At 43.8% G+C, this 25329-nt stretch overlaps 2 protein-coding genes and 1 long non-coding RNA gene across 11 annotated transcripts in view; 2 read left to right on the forward strand and 1 right to left on the reverse strand.

The window, feature by feature from the left end:
* Positions 1–25329, reverse strand: part of LOC132151902 (Fc receptor-like protein 5) — a 628771-nt gene that overhangs the window by 330838 nt on the left and 272604 nt on the right. For 5 of the 6 annotated variants that reach the window (XR_009436453.1, XM_059560447.1, XM_059560465.1 and 2 more), the window contains 5 exons: positions 22854–23126; positions 18962–19093; positions 18606–18779; positions 18074–18352; positions 17557–17799 (listed from right to left, as the gene is read on the reverse strand). Coding sequence is in view for 5 of the 6 variants with exons in the window: in XM_059560447.1 (XP_059416430.1) it covers positions 17557–17799; positions 18074–18352; positions 18606–18779; positions 18962–19093; positions 22854–23126 (1101 nt within the window). In the remaining variant the exon portion in view is untranslated. Of the gene's footprint in view, positions 1–16919; positions 17467–17556; positions 17800–18073; positions 18353–18605; positions 18780–18961; positions 19094–22853; positions 23127–25329 lie in introns of those variants that run through there. The other variant, XM_059560457.1, reaches the window with a different exon arrangement.
* Positions 1–25329, forward strand: part of LOC132151994 (high affinity immunoglobulin gamma Fc receptor I-like) — a 98519-nt gene that overhangs the window by 32587 nt on the left and 40603 nt on the right. The gene's annotated exons all lie outside the window — the stretch shown is intronic.
* LOC132152119 (uncharacterized) lies at positions 19698–22135 on the forward strand. Its single transcript, XR_009436482.1, has 3 exons — positions 19698–20460; positions 21666–21897; positions 21958–22135. It is a non-coding gene; the product is annotated as an uncharacterized LOC132152119 (long non-coding RNA).

Raw genomic sequence — 25329 nt, forward strand, 5'->3', positions numbered from 1 at the left:
ATCAAGCACCCTGCAATCATTCCCAAAGATCATCATATCACGAGGATGATTATTGCTTATTATCACGAGAAGATGAAACATCAAGGTAAAGGTCTTACCATTAATGAAATGAGGCGCAGCGGCTACTGGATTACATGAATCAACCAGGCGGTTGCATCCTACATTCCTCAATGTGTCATCTGTAGACGACAACGCAGACCTATGGAAAAGCAAAGGATGGCCGATCTACCCCCTGATCGGTTGGAGCCATCACCTCCCTTCACTTTCTGCGGCATGGACTGCTTCGGGCCGTTCATTACAAAGCAAGGAAGAAAAGAGAACAAGAGGTACGGTCTTCTTTTTACTTGCCTTAGTTCCCATGCTGTTCATATTGAGATTCTTGAAGACATGTCGACAGATGCCTTCATAAATGGCCTTCGATGTTTCATCGCCATATGTGGTACTGTTCGTCAGATCAAAATCTGATCAAGGAAGCAACTTCGTAGGAGCCAAAAATGAGTTTAGAGAAGCTCTAAAGGAAGTTGATGCAGACCGTCTGGCTGTATTTCTTGCAGAGAAGCAGTGTGACTTCAGCATGAATGCTCCCCATTCTAGCCATGCCGGAGGAGTGTGGGAAAGACCAATAAGGACAGTTTGAAGCGTTCTAAGGTCCACTCTTGCCCTTTCCTCTGGTAGATTAAATGATGCTTCGCTACGGGCATTTTTCTATGAAGCTATGGCTATAGTCAATAGCCGTCCTTTGACTGTTGACAATCTCAGTGACCCCAATAGCCTCGAACCACTTACCCCTAATCATCTTCTGACAACGAAATCTGTCCAGGCCTTGCCTCCCCCTGGTGAATTAGTCAGAGAAGATGTGTATGGCAAGAAAAGGTGGAGACATGTTCAATATCTCGCAGAACAGTTTTGGAGTCGATGGCGAAAGGAATACCTTGCCAACATTGCTCTCAGACAGCGCTGGCGTGCTCCAAGAAGAAATTTAAAAGTTGGAGATATTGTAATTGTGGCGAGTGGGGCGGGGCCGAGGGACGTGGGAACAAGGCGTGAGGCCGGCAATGATTGGGCAAATCAGTGGCACCTGCGGCCCAGCGCCGGTCTTGAGTCCCACGTAGGAGATGGAAGGATATAAAACTGGAGCGACGACAGTGAAGGACGAGAGAGGACCAGGCCTGGGATTTTAGTTGTGTTTTGGTTTTTATTTGAGCGCACCAGTCATCCGTGAGGGGCTGGTGCGCTGTTTTGTGTTTATTTTGTATTATTAAAATGTCATTTTGATTGTCCGCCGGTTCCCGCCTCCTTCTTCCGGATGAATATGAAGGTTTAAATCATTACAGTGGTGCCGAAACCCAGGAGAAGGAGGGACGCGCTGCTGAAGATCCCTCGCCGCTGTGGGGAATCCGCGGTGCCACAGAGCAGGCGAGGAGGATGCCGCCATGGACGCTCGAGGCGGTGGGCTGGAGCGAGTTGCCAGGGACGGGCGAGCTCGCTGCCGACCGCCCGCTATCTGGAGGGGCAGCTGCCGTTCGTGAGGGAGCGGAGGAGTCGGCGCCGCTCGCCAGAGAGCCGGAGCCTGCTGCCGTCCTCCTGAACGGGGAGGAGCAGGGAACGGGGGACTCCTGCCGACTGCCCAAAACCGGAGGAGCCGTCGCCGTCCACCGGGGGCCGTCCAGTGCCACCGCCAGGCACCGCGGAGGAAATCGCCCAGCCGGTGGAGGGCCGAGCAGCAGTGCGTCTGGGAACCGGAATTTTTTTTTTTTTTTTTTCTCTCTCCCTTCTCTCGTCTCTGTCGCTCCTCCTTCCATCTCCTTTTCTCTCGCCTCGTCTGTCCTACCCCCAGGTTCCCTCAGGTCCCCGTGAGCGGTTTTGTGTTTATTTTTGTAATAAAATTGTTTTTGATTGTCCGCTGGTTCCCGCCTCCTTCTTCCGGATGAATACGAAGGTTTTTATCATTACAGTAATCATGAAAGGAGAGGATGTGCACAGGAATGAGTGGAGATTGGGTAGGGTTTCAGAAAACACTACTGACAAAGATGGACTTGTACGGAGAGTTAAAATCCAGCTTGGTGACAGTAAGCTTGGCAAAAAAGGTGAACGTCTTCACAAGGTGTCCGAAGTTGAGCGCCCAGTCCAGAAGCTTGTTCTGCTGCTGGAGACTAATTAAATCTGCTCCTTCCCTCCATAGTGCATAATATTACATAGTTATAGATAAGTTTCCAACATTGGCATAAGTTGTCTTTATTCTTATATTGGCTCAGGGAAGGCAATTTTCAGTTAAAATCATTCGTGCCTAAGGTGGTCTGTGTACCACCCGATTATTCACTCATGATTGGTGGGAGTGTAACTAACTCTAAGAAAAGAGTAAATAACTAATAATTACTTTTGAACTTTATTTTATTAGTCTCCTCTGTTAATGTAATGAGCCCTTTATTTCCGTCTCTAGAGCGGAACGTTAATTTCGCGTCTAGAAAGGTGGGACTGGTTAGTGAGATGCACATACGGAAGAATGGAGGAAATAATCTCATGTCGCTCTAAAATGCTCTGAAATCGTTAAGTTCTAAAGGAAAGGAGGGGATAATTAAGCACCTAGCTGGAACGGGAACAAGCTCTTACGGTGTTTCAAGAAGAAAAAGGTGTAAGAAAATAAAAGCTTTTTGAAATATCAGTACGCTTCACCATTGTCTGGCTGGGGTTTAGCTACATACTGTAGATACATTTATCCAGACCAACATTTGAGGTGCTGATCTCTTCAACTGTCATCCCAGAAAACCTGCAATAAAAACAAAATCCATCATACATTACCAATATAACAGGGTTGTGCAATTCTATTCATGGAGATCTACCTACCATCAGATAGTTTAATTATCATTTAACATTTAATTATCTCATTAATAACGTTGTTAAATAGAAATTAGCATTGCTAACAGGCGAGTGCTTAGGAGAAAAGACATGCCACAGCTTTTTAGGTTCATTTACAGACATTTACATTCGTATCATAAATACATACCAAGTCCCAAAGTGCTCTTCAGTAAACATGCAAAAAGATGTCCAAATGATTAATATTTTAAAGCTGCAGTAGGTAACCTTTGACGCTCTAGCGGTTAATAAACAGAATTGCTTGCGTCTTGCGGAAAAACATTGTAGCCGGAGCTAATTCTCTCTGTTTATGTCTATGAAGAATCACAAAGGTACTGGGTTACTCCACCGCTGTACTTACCCGAAGCAATCTAAAATAGTCTATAACTATTTTTAACAGGGATGTCCCGATCAAATCCACAACATCGGTATCGGTAAATATGATCTGATAACTATCTATACCTACCTATGTACCCATGATCTGCTTTTGAAGAAAACCCTACTGGTTATTTAAATGTTTCATTTGTGTACTGTTCTGACTCAAAACATGCGCACAAAAATGAAAAACCCTTCAAACAGCACCTGATTACTGAACTAAGTTATGTTTTGTGTTAATACTGTCAAAAAAACACAAGGTTTATGTATGGACTCAGTTGGTTATGTCTAAAATTAAAGTAAACAACTGTAATTAAGAGATCCATGTCTGTATATTAGAAGTGTGCAGGTTTTAAAGGGACAGTAGGCTGCATGCTGCCGACTGTAATTAAAGGGATAGTCCACCCTAAAATGTAATTTCTGTCATTGGCTATTCACTCACATGTTGTCCCAAACCAACAGTATATTAATTTCTTTGTTGTGCTGCACACAAAATAAGATATTTTGAAGAAGCTGATAACCAAACAGTTGCTGGTCCACATTGACTTTGATAGTAGGGGAAAAAATACTCTGGAAGTCACTGTGAACCAGCAACTGTCTTGTTTTCCACCTTCTTCAAAATAGTGTTTATGTTTAGCAGAAGAAGAAAACTCTTTCAGGTTTAAAACTATTTTTGTGTGGGTACACGAAGATATAAAAAACAAAACACTAACACCAATAAAACACCAAATACAAAGAGAAAAATCACTCAATACCCTTGACTGAAAATCTTTAAAACTGTTGTTTTAATAGGATCAATGTATATTGTTTTATTTTTACTTGTTCATAACTTTTTTGAATGCTCCTGCTAAATACTTTTGTATCTGCAAAACACTGTTTATTTTTATTTGTGTATTATGTATATCTTTGTTCTATTATTATTATATTTTTTAATAACAAAGATAAAATAATGACAAAGACTTTTTTCAGACATTTGACTAAATAGCCGCCATACTTTTTCATATTTTGTTACCTTAATGTAACAAGCTTTGTCTTTTTTAAAGGGATATTAGTTTGGCTGTAATGATCAAACATCTTGCAAAACAGCAAAACCAACATGACACACAATCATGATAAAATCAAGCTATTTCTAAAAAAAAATATTTTTTTGTCATTGTGTTACACACTTGGGGAACTGTGTCTTCGGAGAGAACCGCTGGAGAGAGAAGAAGAGGAGTTAGTCCTTATAGTAAGCATACAGGAATGATCTTGTCGCGAACGTGACCGGACAATGTTTGAGTGCGTGTGTGTCGCTTATATGGTGCTGCGGTGATAGGCTGGTGATGAGGATCAGGTGGATGTGATTTAGAACTCCGGTGAGGGTGTGCGTTGTGATTGTGTGGAGGTGGAACCTGGCGTGTTTGTAACAGTACCCCCCTCCCCATGGCCCACTCCTGAGGGCCGGGGACCCCGACGACGTGGTGGGCGTCCTCTTCCCCTCGGAGCTGGTCAGTTGGGATGATTGGAGTGGAAGGTATCGGGTAAGGTGGGATCCAGGATGTCGTTGCGTGGGACCCAGGAACGTTCCTCTGGACCGTAACCTTCCCAGTCCACTAGGTATTCCAGCTGCCCACCACGCCGCCGGGAGTCCAGGATGTCCTTGACTGTGTAGGCCGCGCCGTCATCTAGGAGGAGAGGAAGGGGGGCTTCGGCTTCGCCAGGTTCTGTGGAGGGAGAGACAGAAGGATGGTGTGGTTTAAGGAGTGACACATGGAGGGTGGGGTGAATCCGATAATCAGGGGGAAGCTGTAGTTTGTAAGTGACCGGATTGATCTGCTGGGTGATGGTGAATGGGCAAATGAATCTGGGACTGAGCTTGTGGCAGGGTAGACGCAGGCGGATGTCCCGGGTGGACAGCCAGACCTTCTGACCGGGTTGGTAATTAGGAGCCTCGGATCGGCGAAGGTTGGCTGTCGTCCTACGTCTGCGAAGTGCCCGCTGAAGTTGGTGATGTGCCGCTCCCCAGACCCTCTCGCTCTCCCGGAACCAGTAGTCGATGGCGGGGACATCTGAGGGTTCACCTGACCAGGGGAATAGAGGTGGTTGGTAGCCGAGTACGCACTGGAAGGGAGTGAGTCCGGTGGTGGGTTGGCGGAGGGAATTCTGTGCGTACTCGGCCCACCCCAGGAATTGGTTCCAGGAGTTCTGGTGGCCGTGACAGAAGGTACGGAGGAAGCGTCCGATCTCCTGGACCTTCCTCTCCGTCTGCCCGTTTGATTGAGGATGATACCCGGAGGACAGGCTGATGGCCACACCTAGGAGGGAATGGAAGGCTTTCCACACCCGGGAGATGAACTGGGGGCCTCGGTCCGATACGATATCTTCTGGGATGCCGAAGTACCTGAAGACAGGTTGAACAGTAATTCAGCCGTTTCCACTGCTGTAGGTAGGCCCTTTAGAGGAAGAAGAGGATTTAGAAAATCTATCCACTATAACCAAAATACAGGTATTGTTATCTGAAGGCGGGAGGTCATTAATGAAGTCCACCCCTAGGTGTGACCACGGGTGATTAGGAACGGGCAGAGGATGGAGCTTGCCAGATGGTAGATGGTGAGGACTTTAGGACATGGCACAGCTGGTACATCCACTCACGTACCTCCTGACATCCGAGGCCATGTTGGGCAACCAAAAGCAATCCCTTAGCAGCGAGAGGGTTTCATTGACCCCCGGGTGACCAGTGCCAAGTGACGTATGAGTGGAGTGGATGAGTGGGGTGCGCCGTGTCCTGGGGATGTATAGGTGTCCCGGTGGGCAACCCGGCGGGGTGTTGGTAGGAGGCTCGGCTGGAGGAAGAGTGTCAGAAGACCAAGTAATCGGAGAGACAATGATATTTTCTGGGAGGATGGTTTCTGGAGTTTCAGATTTCTCTTTGAGAGCGTAGCATCTGGATAGGGCATCGGCCTTTACGTTTTTCACCCCTGGGCAGTACGAGAGGGTGAATTGGATGCGGGTGAAGAATAACGCCCAGCAGGCCTGTCTGGGATTGAGTCTCTTGGCTACTCGAAGGTATTCTAGGTTCTTATGGTCAGTGAGGACTTGAAATGGGTGTTTGGCTCCCTCTAGCCAATGCCTCCATTCCTCCAGAGCTAGTTTGATGGCTAGCAATTCCCGATTTCCGATGTCGTAGTTTACCTCCGCCGGGTTGAGTTTCTGGGAGAAGAAGGCGCATGGATGGAGGCGGCTGGGATTCCACTGCTGCTGGGATAGGACCGCTCCCACTCCGGTGGTTGAGGCGTCCACTTCCACCATGAAGGGCCGATTGGGATCAGGATGGACCAGAAGTGGGGCGGTCGTAAAGGCCTGTTTAAGGCTTTGGAAGGCTTCTGTGGCGGTTGGAGTCCAGGAGAGAGACTTAGGTTTCCAGCGGAGGAGATTGGTAAGAGGACTGGTGATGGTACTGAAGTTGCGTATAAACCGTCTATAGAAATTGGCGAAGCCAAGGAACCGCTGCAATTCTTTGATGGTGGTTGGAGTGGGCCAATCCTTGACTGCGCTAACCTTCCCCTCGTCCATCTGGATGCCACTGCGATTGATGGTATAGCCAAGGAACTGCACTGAGGGCTGATGGAAGGAACATTTTTCGGCTTTGAGGTAGAGCTGGTAGTCCCTCAGGCGTTGCAGGACCTCCGCAACGTGGCGTTGATGTTCTGCCAGGCTCCGGGAATAGATGAGGATATCATCGATATATACCAAGACGGACTTGTGGAGGAAATCCCGGAGCACCTCGTGGATGAAATCCTGGAATATATTCGTAGTGACCAGTAGGGGTAATGAAGGCGGTCTTCCACTCATCCCCCTCACGTATCCGGATGAGGTTGTATGCGCTGCGGAGGTCCAACTTGGTGAACACAGTGGCACCACGGAGATATTCCAGGGCAGCTGGGACGAGGGGAAGTGGGTACCAGAATTTTACAGTGATGTTATTGAGTGCTCGGTAATCAATACATGGCCTCAAGCCTCCATCCTTCTTCTCTACAAAGAAAAAGCTCGAAGCAGCAGGGGAGGTAGATGGACGAATGTACCCTTGGGCCAGCGCCTCCTTGATGTATTCCTCCATGGCCTTCTCCTCGGGAATGGATAGGGGATATATCCTTCCCTTTGGCACTGGTTCACCCAGCAGCAGATCGATGGCACAGTCCCACGGCCGGTGTGGAGGCAGTTTGGAGGCCCGTTTAGGGCAGAAGACGTCGCTGAAGGGGGCGTAGCATTGAGGAATGGTGATGGACTGATTTTCAACTGGGCTCTCAATAGACGTGGAGTAGACTGGGAGAGGTTCAGGGGACGGTGTGACTGGAACTGGACAACCGGAGATGCATGATTGGAAACAGGCTTCGCCCACCTTCAGGATCTCGCCCGTCTTCCAGGAAATCACGGGGTTGTGCTGCTCCAGCCACGGGCGCCCTAGAATAACATCAGCGGTGGATTCCTCCAGAACCAGCAGATGGATCTCCTCGTGATGGAGTAGTCCAGTTTGGAGGGATATGGGGCCCACACTATGGCGCACGCACTTCCTGCTTAGCGGCCTGCCGGTGATTGTGTGGACCTGGTAGGCTGACAGCCTGGCCGTGGTAGGGAGTTTGAGCTGATGACAGAGTGTGCTGGAGATGAAGTTACCGGCTGACCCAGAATCGAGGAGGGTGGAAACTGGAAGAGACATGTCAGCGGCAGTTAAGTGTCACAATACTGGTGAGTGGTTTCATTTGGTATCTTGAAGGGAGAATGGCACTCACCATAGGACGAGGAGGACGGACGGGGCACACTGCTATAGTATGCCCCGGGGCTGCACAGTAGAGGCACAGATTCTGGTCCAGCCATCTCTGACGCTCCGCCATAGTGAGGCGGTAGGAGTCGAGGATTATAGGCTCGCTGGCTGGTTCTGGGGGGCTGACGTTTTCTGGTCGGCAGAGTGGTGTGGAGGAATGCGACTGGCCCTGGTGCTCTTCTAAGCACGACTGCATACGAGTGGCGAAGCGGATGGATAGCTGGATGAATCGCTCGAGTCCGATGGTATCCTTGTATGCAGCGAGATGCAACCGCACTCGGGTTTCCAATCCTTGACGGTAGGTCGTCAGTAAAGCCTGTTCGTTCCATCCACTGGAGGCCGCCAGATTCCTAAACTGAAGGGCATATTCATTGACAGACATTTTTCCTTGTTTTAGATTATACAGCTTCTCACCAATGGAAGAGTCCCAAGCTGGTCTGCCGAAAACTTCACGGAAATGGTCGATGAAGCTAGAATAAGACTGGATAACTGAGTTATTTTGAGTCCAGAGAGAATCTGCCCACAGTAGTGCTTTACCTTGCAGCTGGGAATTAATAAAGGCTACCTTTGAACGGTCAGTGGGGTACAAGTACGGTTGTATCTCCAGGACCAGCGAACATTGAAGGAGGAATCCGCTGCATTCCTCCGCCAAACCAGAGTAGGGCGCCGGCCTGGCCATGGGACTGGCGTGAACGGCAGGTGAGGAAGTGATGACAGGGTCGGCTGAAGTGCTTGCTGGAGTAGGATGTGCTAGTGTTGCCATGAGTGTTCGTCGAAAGTGCATCAACCAGATCTTGAAGGACCGTGAGGCTCATGCTTGTGCCTGGCGGTGCTGGTCCGGTCATCTGTTACGGATCACTCGGGAAGCTGAGGAGTAACAGAATGAAGATGTTTATTTTACACAGACACAAGCAGAGGAGCAGGTAGTGATGAGTGACAATGAGGATAGATCCGTTAATCTGCAAATAGCTAGAGCTGCGGCATTGGTAACGGTATCGTAAGTGAAAAAGTAGTATCGGGACATCCCTAAATTTTACTAGGAGCACTGTAGCCCCTGACTGAAATTTTTAGGAGTACAAGCTGTAGTAGCTTTGAATGAGCATCTGTGATGAGAAACAATGCCAGTCAAAGTCTAATCAGAACACAAAGATGCTGTAAACACTCTGAAAACTCCCTAATACCCTAAAATTAAATTTGCTGAAAAATGTATTCACCTTCAGGCTAACCAAGATGTAAAGTTTGTTTCTTCATTGGAAAATATTTGCTTGTATGCTTACCAGTGGATCCTCTGCAGTGAATGGGTGCCGTCAGAATGAGAGTCCAAACAGCTGATAAAAACATCACAATAATCCACATGTAATCAACACCACTCCAGTCCATCAGTTAATATTTTGTGAAGTGAAAAGCTGTGTGTTTGTAAGAAACAATTTCAAAAACCTTCATACCAGAAGTAACCTTCTCTGTCTTCTGTCTGTGTGTTGTCAGTTTCCTCTTTGGTCCACGGTGTACTTTTCACTGTGTGAGAACAAGGTGTGTACTGTGAGAGCAGCATGGCTTGCCGGACATAGAAACAGTTTGTAAGGAGGGTGGGTTTTTGCGAAGGTTCAGTTGATTGCAGTGATCAACGCTGATTTGTCAGCATCATTACTCCAGTCTTTAGCGTCATACGATACTTTTTCCGCAAACTGAGAAGATCCAGAGCCCTGGCCCCAAACATGTGCACCTTCTACAGAGGCAAAATCGAGAGTATTCTGATGAGCTGAATCACTGTGTGGTGTGGTGTCTGCAATGCATCCTCCCGCAAGACCCTTCAATGTATAGTGAGAGCAGCTGAGTAGTTCGTTGGTGTTTCTCTCCCCTCCCTCCAGGACATTTAAAAAACCCATCTAACCAGCAAAGCCCTCTGCATTGCAAGTGATCCCACACACCCGTCACACAGCTTCTTCAGTCTGCCACCATCAGGGAGGAGACTGTGGAGTCTCCAGGCCAGGACCAGCAGACTGAAGGAAAGCTTCATCCATCAGGCTGTCAGGAGCCAAAGTCAAAGTCACCTTTATTTATATAGCGCTTTAAACAAAATACATTGCGTCAAAGCAACTGAACAACATTCATTAGGAAAACAGTGTGTCAATAATGCAAAATGATAGTTAAAGGCAGTTCATCATTGAATTCAGTTATGTCATCTCTGTTCAGTTAAATAGTGTTTGTGCATTTATTTGCAATCAAGTCAACGATATCGCTGTAGATGAAGTGACCCCAACTAAGCAAGCCAGAGGCGACAGCGGCAAGGAACCGAAACTCCATCAGTGACAGAATGGAGAAAAAAACCTTGGAAGAAACCAGGCTCAGTTGGGGGGCCAGTTCTCCTCTGACGAGACGAAACCAGTAGTTCAATTCCAGGCTGCAGCAAAGTCAGATTGTGCAGAAGAATCATCTGTTTCCTGTGGTCTTGTCCTGGTGGTCCTCTGAGACAAGGTTTTTACAGGGGATCTGTATCTGGGGCTCTAGTTGTCCTGGTCTCCGCTGTCTTTCAGGGCAATAGAGGTCCTTTCTAGGTGCTGATCCACCATCTGGTCTGGATACGTACTGGATCCGGGTGACTGCAGTGACCCTCTGATCTGGACACAGACTGGATCTGGTGGCCACGGTGACCTCGGAACAAGAGAGAAACAGACAAATATTAGCGTACAGTAGATGCCATTCTTCTAATGATGTAGCAAGTACATAGGGTGTTATGGGAAGTGTTTCCGGTTCCAGTTTACCTAATTAATGCAGCCTAAAAATCCTTTAACGGATTAAAAGTATTAAAAGCATATTAGTATGATATGTGTATGCCAGGTTAAAGAGATGGGTCTTTAATCTAGATTTAAACTGCAAGAGTGTGTCTGCCTCCCGAACAATGTTAGGTAGGTTATTCCAGAGTTTAGGTGCCAAATAGGAAAAGGATCTGCCGCCCGCAGTTGATATTGATATTCTAGGTATTATCAAATTGCCTGAGTTTTGAGAACGTAGCGGACGTAGAGGATTATAATGTAAAAGGAGCTCATTCAAATACTGAGGAGCTAAACCATTCAGGGCTTTATAAGTAATAAGCAATATTTTAAAATATATACGATGTTTGATAGGGAGCGAGTGCAGCGTTGACAGGACCATGCTAATATGGTCATACTTCCTGGTTCTAGTAAGAACTCTTGCTGCTACATTTTGGACTAGCTGTAGTTTGTTTACTAAGCGTGCAGAACAACCACCCAATAAAGCATTACAATAATCTAACCTTGAGGTCATAAATGCATGGATTAACATTTCTGCATTTGACATTGAGAGCATAGGCTGTAATTTAGATATATTTTTGAGATGGAAAAATGCAGTTTTATACGCGGCATGTTTATAACAGTGATCTTGGGGGGTGGACTCATTTAAAATAATGTAATCATCAGGTTTTAGCCAGGTTTCTGTCAAACAGAGTACATCTATATTATGATCAGTGATCATATTATTTACAAAAAGTGTTTTCGTAGAAAGGGATCTGATATTCAATAAGCCAAGCTTTATCATTTGTTTATCCATATTGCTTCTGTTTTTTATTTGTTGAACCTCAATTAAATTGTTAATCTTAACTTGGTTTGGACGTTTTTTGTATTTTCTAGTTCGGGGAACAGACACAGTCTCTATAGTGTGATATCTAGGTGAAAAAGTCTCTATGTGCTGAGAATTAACTGACCTCTGTGACGGGAGGCGGCTAGCAGACGGTCGGTTTAGCCAGTCTGTCTGCTTCCTGACCTGGGCCCCAGTTAGTCAAGTATAAACACTAAGACTATTTGCCATATTTCTACAGAGAAGAGTGGCGCCACCCCAGGAGGGATGAAGACCATCTCTTTTAAACAGGTCAGGTCTGCCCCAAAAGCTCGTCCAATTGTCTATGAAACCTATGTTATTCTGTGGGCACCACTTAGACATCCAGCCATTGAGTGATGACAATCTGCTATGCATCTCATCACCACGGTAAGCAGGGAGGGGACCAGAGCATATTACAGTGTCTGACATCATGCTTGCAAGTTCACACACCTCTTTAATGTTATTTTTAGTGATCTCCGACTGGCGAAGTCGAACATCATTAGCGCCGGCATGAATAACAATCTTACTGTATTTACGTTTAGCATTAGCCAGCACTTTTAAATTTGCCAAGATGTCAGGCGCTCCGGCTCCCGGTAAACATTTGACTATGGTGGCTGGTGTCTCTATATTCACGTTCCGTACAATAGAATCACCAATAACTAGAGCACTTTCATCAGGTTTTTCAGTGGGTGCATCACCAGATTCTAGAGAAAAAATAAAATAAAAACAGCTACACGGAGCTACGATTTGCTACAGAAGGCCAACAGGAAGTAGAGAAAACACTGTCCAACAGTGACACCCCAGGAGCCTGAACTCCCTCCCGGCTTGCCACCCCCCTTCCCCTCTTTTGCCTCAGACACCACTGAACTCTAAACCCCATCCACTCTTTTATATTTTTATGCCCTTCTGTTAGTGTTAGCTGTATGTGCCAAGGGTCTGAGAGTAACACAGTTTTAATTCTCTGTATGTACTGTATGTTCTGTACATGTGGAAGAATTGACAATAAAGCAGACTTTGACTTTGACTCACTATTCTTTAAGTTTAAATAAATAACTGCTCTCTGAGCTTTTTGTCACTTTAATCAGACTGAATAAGTTCTTTTGCACTACGATCTTTATATCTGCACTGTTTGTTTATTTCACTGGTCTGTATTCATGTCTGCCATGTACCTTGTGTGGCTTTATTAATCTTTTTTTTACATCTCCTTATTTGTATATTTGTATAGTTGTATTATATATATATATATATATATATATTAATCTTATCTGTATTTTTACGTTCTACTGTTAGTGTTATCTGTATGCACCAAGGGTCTGAGAGTAATGCAGTTGCAATGAATGTGTTGTACATGTGGAAGAATTGACAATAAAGCAGACTTCGACATTTTTGACTTGATTTTTGACTGATACAGATCAGCACCTTCTCAGAAGTCTACATTCCCTCAACAGAGTGAACTTGATATAAACGTGATATAATGTGATCCTGAGCTTAAATTGGTCTCCCAGCCTGACCAGCTGAAAACGACCAAAAAGCTCACAAAGTTTAGGAATAAAGCCAATGTCTGTAAACATGTTGTTGAATTTTAATATGGCAGATGTTGAATTTTTGTTGTTTCTGTAGCGCCACAGCAGGACCAAGAAGACAATGAACAAAAATGTGTCAGTCCTACAGTCCCTTCATTTTCATGGGATTGAGACAAATGAAATGTAGATTTGACAACAACAACGACAATTTTACAATTTTATACAATGATACTGACACACAACTAAAAGTAAAATTTACATTGTAGAGTTCAAGAGCAACAGGAGTTAAGATCAGTACATTTCTGCAGATAGCAGTTGTTGTTACCCGGTGTGAAAGATCAGTCAAACATGATGGGGCTTGATGGTGATTTTGTTGCCGATTAAGGCTCAATCCAGTGGAAGAATAGTTTTAAAAAGCTGCCAGGTCATGAAGCCATGATTACATGATTTAATAATGAATAATAACCAGCCTGTTTATACAATGTCTTGTATAAACAAGCTAAATACACACTGGAAAAGGAGATCAAAGTGGCAAAGATGAATTATTCTGGAAAAATAAGGACTCAGTTTACTTCGAACGACTCCGCATCAGTGTGGAAAAGTCTAAAGAAGATCACCAATTACAAGACACCACCCCCCAGCACTGTGGAGAATCAACGACTGGCAGACGATCTGAACGAGTTTTACTGCAGGTTTGAAAGAACACCCATCACCTGCCCTGAACGCCTCCCCACACAACCATTCGCACCATTTACAACTCCTGCAACCCATCCTGTACACCTCTCCAAACAACTGTTCACACCATTAACAACTCCTGCAACCCGCCCTGAACACATGTCCAATCAAGCGCTCTCACCATTCACACCTCCTGCATCCCCCCTCTCCCCCACACCTGCAATTCAGATCAGCGAGGATTCGGTGCACCAGGTCTTCCGGAAGCAGAAAAGGAAAAAAGCACCAGGCCCAGATTGTGTTACACCAGCCTGTCTGAAATCCTGTTCTGACCAGCTGGCCCTCATCTTCACACAGATCTTTAACAGATCGCTGGAGCTGTGCGAAGTCCCTTCATGCTTCAAACTCTCCACCATCATCCCCATCCCAAAGAAATCCAAAATTACAGGACTAAATGACTACAGGCCTGTGGCTCTAACGTCTGTGGTCATGAAGTCATTTGAAAAACTGGTGCTGGCCCACCTGAAGGACATCACTGGACCCTTGCTGGATCCTCTTCAGTTTGCCTACAGAGCAAACGGGTCTGTGGACGATGCAGTAAACATTGGACTGCATTATGTTCTGCAACACCTAGACAGACCGGGGACTTATGTGAGGATCCTGTTTGTGGACTTCAGCTCGGCCTTTAACACGATCATCCCAAACCTCCTCCTGCCCAAACTAACTCAGCTCTCCGTGCCCACCTCTGTCTGTCAGTGGATCAACAGCTTCCTGACAGACAGTCAGCAGCTAGTGAGGCTGGGAAAATACACATCCAGCACCCGTACAATCAGCACCGGAGCTCCCCAGGGCTGTGTTCTCTCCCCACTGCTCTTCTCCCTGTACACCAACGATTGCACATCTAAGGACCCCTCTGTCAAGCTCCTGAAGTTTGCAGACGACACCACACTCATCGGCCTCATTCAGGATGGTGACGAGTCTGCTTACAGACAGGAGGTTAAGTGAGTGAAAAGTGAAGTGACATTCAGCCAAGTATGGTGACCCATACTCAGAATTCGTGCTCTGCTTTTAAGCCATCCAAAGTGCACACACACAGAGCAGTGATAACACACACACACACACTGTGAACACACACCCGGAGCAGTGGGCAGCCATTTATGCTGCGGCGCCCAGGGAGCATTTGGGGGTTCAGTGCCTTGCTCAAGGGCACCTAAGTCGTGGTATTGCAGGTGAAGAGAGAACTGTACACGCCAACTGAGGAAGTTTAACCTCTGGACCCCTCACATCCAGCACACTCCCTCTTTGAACTGTTGCCATCTGGTTGATGCTACAGAGCACTGAGCACCAGAATGACCAGACACAGGAACAGTTTCTTCCCTCAGGCAATCCATCTAATGAACAATTGATAAAAACTGTGGAATACACTACACTATTTATATTTATATATACATACACTTATTTATCTAACACACATACTAAGCGTAAACTTAAATTTTTGCACATAATATACCTGTACATACATAAATGCTCATTGTAATATACCTGCCATGTATTGTCAATTTATATATCTTCGTTCCTTACCTACCTATTTGTATTTTTTTTTTATTCCATTTTGTGTTTTTTGTTGTGTCGCTGTCATTATGTTGCACTGCGGAGCTTCTGTTACGAAAACAAATTCCTCGTATGTGTGAACATACCTGGCAATAAAGCTCATTCTGATTCTGATTCTGATTCTGAAATAATTGAAATAGTTACTTATAATATATAATAATGATAATAAAAATGAAGACTATTCACTACTATAATAATCATGTAATTATAATACAATTTGAGTAATGTTACAAAATTGTAGTTTATTGTATATATATATATGTGAACATTTTTTAGCAAAAAAAAACACAACAACAAATATTTACTTTATACTTTTTCTTTTAAAGATGACTCTTAAAGACTATTTCCAGGTTTTCAAGGGACCTGCAACAAATACAATTGATATCAAGAAGACAAAGAAAACTTGGCAAAAATCAAAACCACACTCAACTGTCAGAAAGAAAGTCCCACTAAATTGTCAAATTATATAAGGGCACACAAGGGCTTCCATCACTAATATCAAGTACTGGTGAATCAAGTGCTGTGTTCAGTATTTCAAAGATTTTACAGCATTGATGTTTCTGGTCTCCACCTGTTCAGCGTGTTCATACTGTACATCAAATCGCTAAATCCAGTAACAGCACGTGAATGTATATGAACAAATGTTTATGCACTTTTTTTTCATTCTTAGATTTACAGAAATAGTTGTAGATTTACTGTATTTCTACAGCTTCTGTAGTTCCTTCACTTTCCTAAAGTGCGACATTCACCTTGTGTTTCCATCTACAATCCTGTGTACATAATGTCTGAACTCACAGTGGTTTTGCCTAGAAGATGCCAAGAGTAGGAAAAACTTCATTAGGAACAATACAAAATCTTCATTAGGAACATGTAATGTAAATTTCACCCCAGAGTCCTTTAGCCCTGATGTACATTACTTTTATGATCATTTTGTTAAAGTGTACCTTTGTATCCTTTGATTTTTTTCTGCTTCTTTATGGACTTCATTTCACAATCAGCATAGGTGAGTTCAGTAGGTACATTTACACTGTCTACAATGAAAAACAGACAAAAGACACTTGCTTTAAACAAAGTTAACTTATAAATAATTTGAATTGATTATTTAGAAAAGAACTGTTGATTTGGGAAAATGTAATCATGACAAAAAGTAAATACCAAAGGTGTTGTGGCATGAGAAATAAAATTTTCCTTGATCTTTTGGCATATAACCAAGTAATATACCAAAACCATGCATGTTTCAGAGCTTAAATTGGCCTTCTATTTAAAAACAGCATTGGCCCTGCCCACTGATATTCAGTCACTTTGTATACTTTAGGCTTTAATCGGTAAAGCAACAATGGTAATGACTCAGACTGACCAGACAGCAGTGTGTTGTTTCCTTCTTTACTCTGCTCTGATATCTGACTGCTGTTCTTCTGATGACTGACCCTAGAGGTAGACCATCCACCTAATTAAACATAAAATGTTCATGCAAACATTCTCAGGAAAAGTAATGTCAAACATAAAACACACTTTTAATCTCCTTAATGAATAGATGTTTGATAGGTCGAAATATCTAAATCTTCACCACACATTAAGTCTGATCAAAAACCCTGTGAGCCTCACCACTCGCGGCATCCAAACTGATATCACACGTGATAAATGATTCTTTCAGATGTAGCAGCTCGTGCATCATACAAATAGTGGACAGGATGAAGGACTTAACTCATAATTGATTTAGATACAAAGACATGAAATTTTTTTTATCAATACTTTTGAGTATTGAATAACTAACACACCTGAGATGATCTACCTTTAAACCAGTTATGAGAGTTAAGACCAGGTAACCACCTTAGGCAGAGTTAGTGTCTGCAAATGTATCACTGAATTTCAATATGGCAGAAGATGAACCTTTGTTCTTTCTGTAGCGCCACAGCAGGACCAAGACAACAATGATAAAAAATGTCACAGTCAGTCCTGCGGTCACTCCAATTCTCATGGGATTGAAACCATCAGATCTTGATGATCTGGAGGAAGCTGAGATACATGCAGTAGATTTTACATTTAGAAGAGTGCTGTAAATGAAACAGAAATATTTCAGTAGTGTTTATTGATGTACAGTCTCACCTGTGACTGAGATCCAGCTCTTGGGTGACTCTCCTCTCTCTGGGTGTTTGCAGTAGTAGAAACCCTCATGTGACTTTGAGACAGTAGAGATGATCATCTCTGTAGTTTGACTCTGGAAGAGTGATCCATCTTTATAGAAATCAGCTCTGAGGATTGGTGGAGTTGAATGTTCATATAAACAGCGTAGAGTCAGAGAATCTCCTTCAGTCACAGGATGAACAGGACTCTCCAGAATCATATCCTCTACAGAAAATTGTTTAATGTGTGCTGATTGTAAATAGTATATGGCAACCATATGGCAACAAAATATAATACAAATAATAAAGATTTTTACATTTTCTTACAAAACAAAATTTTTGGGATCTCTTAACCATTGAGTTTTTGTTTGTTTGTAGTGCAGACTGATGCATCCTGTTTTTGTTTAATCAACTGCTTTGTTTATTGATTGAAAATTATAGCAATAAAAACTAAATCAGAAAATAAATAAATAAATAAATATACGGAAATATGGACTCACGTTGGATAGTGATATTCACAGGATGACTGTTCTCTCCAGATTCAGACTGACACCAGTACACTCCAGTGTATGGTGGGACAGTGTAGCTGATTGTACATGTAGATCCTTTTTGTGATCCCCAGCGTGATGAACAATCAAACAGCCCAAATCCGTCTGAGTATCTTCTCACTCTCCATCTATCAGAATTACTCTGGTCCTCACAGCTCAGAGAGAGAGAGACAGATGTGAAGTGTTGAGTTCTGCTGGGACTGATGATCAGAGAGACTGGAGGAGAAACACCTGAGAAGACAGTTATTTGATTTAATCCACCATTATCTCAGTTCTAATTAAGTAAAAATGAATGGTTGTGGGCAATAATTAAAAATTAATATTATTAAATTAACTTTTACACTGAAATATTGAAAATGTCTTTGTCACCCCGAGATGCTGCTGACCCCTGCCACCACAATTGTTTTAACCTCTGCTAGAAGAAAAAGCATCTTTCTCCATTAACACAATTCAGTAGTAACCTTGTGATACAGTTTGAACTCACCAGTGACCCATATTAACTGTGTGTTGCTATACCATGTGCTATAGGCTAGTTTCCCTCTCTTTGCTCTGCACACATAAACTCCTGTGTGTTTTAGAGCAGCAGAACTGACAGTGTAGTTTCCTCCAGCTCCTCTGCTTCTGTCTGAGAGCAGCTGATAATTATGACTTCTGTAGTCTGTAAAAAGTGAAAGTATAGAGTTACCTCAAGAAATGAGTTTTATTTACATGAGACTTTTAAATCACCTTGGTATAATCAGTACTCAGAATAGTTTATTTGTTTGATTTTTAATATCTAGAATATTTTTTTATGAAATCAGTTCATTCAGATTTTACCACATAAAGCACATTATATCTTACCTGAAATATATTCAGTGTACCAGCTGAATGTCCAGCCTGTAGAGGAGCCTTCAACCTCACAGATCAGAGTCACTGGATCTCCTTCAGTCAACCACTTCTCTGGAGAAACACTTAAAACTGTCTTTGCTTTATCTGAAATAGAGACATCACTCATTAACCACATGTAAGTGTGTGTGTGTTTACAAGTGCTTCTCAATAAATTAGAATTTTGCGGAAAATTTCATTTACGTTTTATTCATTAATATAACTCAAATTGTGAAACTTGTGTATTAAATAAATTAAATGCACACAGACTGAAGTAGTGTGGCAGGGGAGGCGTGGTTCAGCAAGGTCTGCGACGGGAGAGAGAGTGAAGAGACGAGGCAACTGGGTGACAGTGATGCCGCATAGTCGCGGGTCAAAACACAGCTCCTCTGTTCTGATCAAAAAATTAAACAGGTTCTCCCCACTCAGTGATGCACCCACTGAGAAACCTGATGAAAGTGCTCTAGTTATTGGTGATTCTATTGTACGGAACGTGAATATAGAGACACTAGCCACCATAGTCAAATGTTTACCGGGAGCCAGAGCACTTGACATATTGGCAAATTTAAAAGTGCTGGCTAATGCTAAACGTAAATACAGTTAATGATGTTCGACTTCGCCAGTCGGAGATCACTAAAAATAACATTAAAGAGGTATGTGAACTTGCAAGCATGATGTCAGACATTGTAATATGCTCCGGTCCCCTCCCTGCTTACCGTGGTGATGAGATGCATAGCAGATTGTCATCACTCAATGGCTGGATGTCTAAGTGGTACCCGGAGAATAACATAGGTTTCATAGACAATTGGACAAGCTTTTGGGGCAGACCTGACCTGGTGAAAAGAGATGGTCTTCATCCCTCCTGGGGTGGTCCCGCTCTTCTCTCTAGAAATATAGCACATAGTCTTAGAGTTTGTATTTAACTAACTGGGGCCCAGGTCAGGAAGCAGACAGACTGGCTAAACCGACCATCTGCTAGCCGCCTAACATCACAGAAGTCAGTTAATTCTCAGCACATAGAGACTCTTACACCGAGATATCACACTATAGAGAATGTGTCTGTTCCCCAAACTAGAAAATACAAAAAATGTCTAAACCAATTTAAGAGTAACAATTTAATTGAGGTTCAACAAATAAAAAACAGATGCAAAACTTATAAACAAATGATGGAGCTTGGCTTATTGAATATCAGGTCCCTTTCTACGAAAGCACTTTTTGTAAATAATATGATCACTGATCATAATCTAGATGTGCTCTGTTTGACAGAGACCTGGCTAAAACCTGATGATTACATTATTTTAAATTAGTCTATCCCCCAAGATTCCTGTTATAAACATGAGCCACGTCCAAAAGGTAAAGGGGGAGGTGTTGCTTTAATTTATAACAATGCTTTCAGAATTTCCCAGAGGGCAGGCTTTAAGTATAACTTGTTTGCAATAATGGTGCTTCATATAACATTATCAAGAGAAATCAATGTTAATGATAAATCCCCTGTGATGTATGTACTGGCTACTGTATACAGGCCACCAGGGCACCATACAGACTTTATTAAAGAGTTTGCTGATTTTACATCCGAATTAGTGCTGGCTGCAGATTTTTTGTTGGTGATTTTAATATCCATGTTAATAATGAAAAAGATGCATTGGGATCAGCATTTATAGACATTCGGAACTCTATTGGGGTTAGACAACATATCTGTCGAAATAACACTCTAGATTTAATACTGTCACATGGAATTTATGTTGATGGTGTTGAAATTATGCAACCAAGCAATGATATCTCAGATCATTTTTTAGTTTTGTGCAAGCTTCAAGCTAAAACTGTTATGTTACAATTATGGTAGAACCATCACTTCTACCACAAATGCAGGGAAAATTACTTTTTAATAAACTGAAACAAAAAGGCCCACAAGGCATAACAAAACGGGTTCAAACTCGATCACTGGTAAAGAACACACATGCATATCTCGAGGAACACTAGCACTAGAAAAACAGATCGACAATTCACAATTAATCCAGGCAGGCAGAGTGGTGGGAGTGTGGTGTATAAATAGCCAAGGACAATAGTCCTTGTGTGTGAGTGGGTGAAACAGGTGTACGGAGTGAACCAGGTGTGTAGAGTTAAGGTGAATGAGTCCAGGAGATGGGGAAGTGGCGCCCTATGGTGGTGAGAGGGAGGCACACCGGGTCTGGACTCATGACAGGACCCTTCCTCTAAGGAACGGATTTCAGACGTTCCAGCGGGCTCTGCTGCTTCGTGAAAGCCAGAAGTGAGCCCTGCCGCCTCGCAGGGAATATCACAGGCTCAGCCACTTCATGAAGGCCGGAAGCGAGCACCGCCGTCTCTCAAGGAACATCAGCGGCAGCCGCTGCTCTTTGAAGGCCCGAAGCGAGCCCCGCCGCCTCACAGGGAACATCAGAGGACACCTCTGCTCTTTGAAGGCCGGAAGCGAGCACCGCCGCCTTGCAGGGAACATCAGCGGGATCAGCCGCTTCTTGAAAGCCGGAAGCGTGCCCTGCTGCCTCGCAGGGAACATCAGCGGGCTCAGCTGTTTCGTGAAAGCCAGAAGCGAGCTCCGCCGCCTGTAGGGAACATGAGCGGGCTTAGCTGATCTTTGAAGGCTGGAAGCGAGCCCCGCCACCTCGCAGGGAACATCAGCGGGCTCAGCCGCTTCATGAAGGCTGGAAGCGAGCCCCGCCGCCTCGCAGGGAACATCAGCGGGCTCAGCTGCTTTGTGAAATTCGAGGGATATCGGAGCATAGAGGATTACGCAAGGGACTTCGTGGGGAAAGCTCGGTTGTCAGCTACGGAGAAGACCTGCTTAATGGTCTTCTTCTGGGGAGGACTAGCCGAGCCCTTCAAGTCCCTTATGCCATTCTGGCCCCCCGAGGAGAGGCTGGAGGATTCCATCGGTCGAAAGCGAGCCCTGCCGCCTCCCATGGAACATCAGCGGGCACTGCTGCTCTTTGAAGGCCATAAGCGAGCCCTGCCTCCTCGCAGGGAACATCAGTGGGATCAGCCGCTTCGTGAAAGCTGGAAGCGAGCCCTACCGCCTCGCAGGGAACATCCGCGGGCACCGCGGCTCTTTGAAGGCCAGAAGCGAGCCCCGCCGCCTCGCAGGGAACAACAGCGGGCACCGATGCTCTTTGAAGGCCGATGCTCTTTGACAGCTGAGCCGTTCAACTGCAGAGCCAGGTCGATGGAATCCTCCAGCCACTCCTCGGGGTGCCAGAATGGCATAAGGGACTTGAAGGGCTTGGCTAGTCCTCCCCAGAAGGAGACCATTAAGCAGGTCTTCTCCGTAGCTGACAACCGAGCTGCCCTCACGAAGTCGCTTGCGTAATCCTCTATGCTACGATATCCCTGGCGGACATCAAGGCACTTCCCTGCTGTACCCATGTTTGCTGCCTGGATTATTTCACGGCACAGTAGAGACGGTGCATTGGAAGAAACAGGGTCTGGGTCCCGCTGGTAAAGAACACACATGCATATCTCGAGGAACACTAGCACTAGAAATACAGATCAACAATTCACAATTAATCCAGGCAGGCAGAGTGGTGGGAGTGTGGTGTGTAAATAGGCAAGGACATTAGGCACCAGGTGTGTGTGTGAGAGGGTGAAATAGGTGTGCGGAGTAAACCAGGTGTGTAGAGTTAAGGTGAATGATTCCAGGAGATGGGGAAGTGGCGCCCTCTGGTGGTGAGAGGGAGGAACACCGGGTCCGGACTCATGACAAAGTCTGTGTGCATTGAATTTATTTAATACACAGGTTTCACAATTTGAGTTGAATTACAGAAATAAATTAACTTTTCCACGACATTCAAATTAATTGAGAAGCACCTGTATATGAAGAGATGACGAAACTCACCTGATACTGTCAGTGTAACTTCATCACTGATGTTTGATGTTCGTGATCCTCCTCTCTCTGCTCCATAACAGGAGTATTTACCTGCGTCAGACTCAGTAACAGAACTGAATGTGTGTTCCTGTAGTTCACTGAAGACACTGTCTGAACCGTCTTTATACCAGCTGTACTTCCAGTTAGTGACTCCTTCACCATCAATGTCACATCTGAGAGTGACTGTCTCTCCTCTGAATACATGTTCATCAGGTGTGATGCTCACTTTGGATTTTGGTCTTTCTGTACAATAACAACAATTCACAATTAAAATAATGTGCTGTTTTCAATATATGATCAGTTACTTGATTTTAAAGCACACATTCTAAATTAGGTTAGGCTGAAGTGTTGTTCTCTAATTGTTATAATCACTTTTTCAGTGTCTTGTGTGAATTATTTTCATTGTGTTCTCTGAGCAGATCATTATTTGATGAAAATACTTGCTGTATATTGTCACTGTTACTGGTTCACTGTAATTTCTGTAAAGTCATCCTTTTTGTGCTCTGCACCTGTACTCTCCTCCATCAGATACTTTCAGTTAATTGTTTGTTTTAGTTGCAGCTTCAGTAGTCAGTGTTTAAGCTTTTACACCAGAAAAACTCCCATCCATCCCAAGACTGATTCACCTCACATCTCAGAGTAACTGAGTCTCCAGTGAACAGTGAACTCTGTGGCTCAACAGTAAGAGTAGGTGTGGGAATATCTGTCAGTATAAAGTCATTGAGAATTTTGAAACATCAAACTTGAGTGTTCAGCAGAAAATCTTGTCCTCTCATTGTTTGATATTTACTATACTTTGATTTAAATTGTATTTATTGTCACACCTCAGTCTTAAAATGGTGCATTTATAATCATAATAAAATCACTAATTTCTCAACCCTCAGTTGGTTTGTAAGTTACTGCAGTATCACTTATATGTAATGAATCACATGAATCAAAGTGACTCACCTTCAGTATGTTGAGAGCAGATGTTCGAAATCAGCACTAAAACACAAAGAGAAGAAACTCATTAATTTGTGAACAATGAGCTGATCATTTGTGTATTTTATGTTATCTTATAATTTGTCAATAGATAATTGCATCTGAGCACAGATGATGATAAAAAAAATATTCAGATTTAAAACAAGCTAAAAAAAAAAGTTTGGACTATCTAGATTGTGCTTTAAGTGAGTTTCAGTTTTAAGGAAGATGAGAATTGTTATACAACCCGAATTCTGGAAAAGTTGGGACGTTTTTTAAATTTTAATAAAATGAAAACTAAAAGACTTTCAAATCACATGAGCCAATATTTTATTCACAATAGAACATAGATAACATAGCAAATGTTTAAACTGAGAAAGTTTACAATTTTATGCACAAAATGAGCTCATTTCAATTTTGATTTCTGCTACAGGTCTCAAAATAGTTGGGACGGGGCATGTTTACCAATGGTGTAGCATCTCCTTTTCTTTTCAAAACAGTTTGAAGACGTCTGGGCATTGAGGCTATGAGTTGCTGGAGTTTTGCTGTTGGAATTTGGTCCCATTCTTGCCTTATATAGATTTCCAGCTGCTGAAGAGTTCGTGGTCGTCTTTGACGTATTTTTCGTTTAATGATGCGCATAATGTTCTCTATAGGTGAAAGATCTGGACTGCAGGCAGGCCAGGTTAGCACCCGGACTCTTCTACGACGAAGCCATGCTGTTGTTATAGCTGCAGTATGTGGTTTTGCATTGTCCTGCTGAAATAAACAAGGCCTTCCCTGAAATAGACGTTGTTTGGAGGGAAGCATATGTTGCTCTAAAACCTTTATATACCTTTCAGCATTCACAGAGCCTTCCAAAACATGCAAGCTGCCCATACCGTATGCACTTATGCACCCCCATACCATCAGAGATGCTGGCTTTTGAACTGAACGCTGATAACATGCTGGAAGGTCTCCCTCCTCTTTAGCCCGGAGGACACGGCGTCCGTGATTTCCAACAAGAATGTCAAATTTGGACTCGTCTGACCATAAAACACTATTCCACTTTGAAATAGTCCATTTTAAATGAGCCTTGGCCCACAGGACACGACGGCGCTTCTGGACCATGTTCACATATGGCTTCCTTTTTACATGATTGAGCTTTAGTTGGCATCTGCTGATGGCACGGCGGATTGTGTTTACCGACAGTGGTTTCTGAAAGTATTCCTGGGCCCATTTAGTAATGTCATTGACACAATCATGCCGATGAGTGATGCAGTGTCGTCTGAGAGCCCGAAGACCACAGGCATCCAATAAAGGTCTCCGGCCTTGTCCCTTACGCACAGAGATTTCTCCAGTTTCTCTGAATCTTTTGATGATGTTATGCACTGTAGATGATGAGATTTGCATAGCCTTTGCAATTTGACGTTGAGGAACATTGTTTTTAAAGTTTTCCACAATTTTTTTATGCAGTCTTTCACAGATTTGAGAGCCTCTGCCCATC

Source organism: Carassius carassius, chromosome 1, assembly GCF_963082965.1.
Source record: "Carassius carassius chromosome 1, fCarCar2.1, whole genome shotgun sequence".
Lineage (NCBI taxonomy): Eukaryota > Metazoa > Chordata > Actinopteri > Cypriniformes > Cyprinidae > Carassius > Carassius carassius.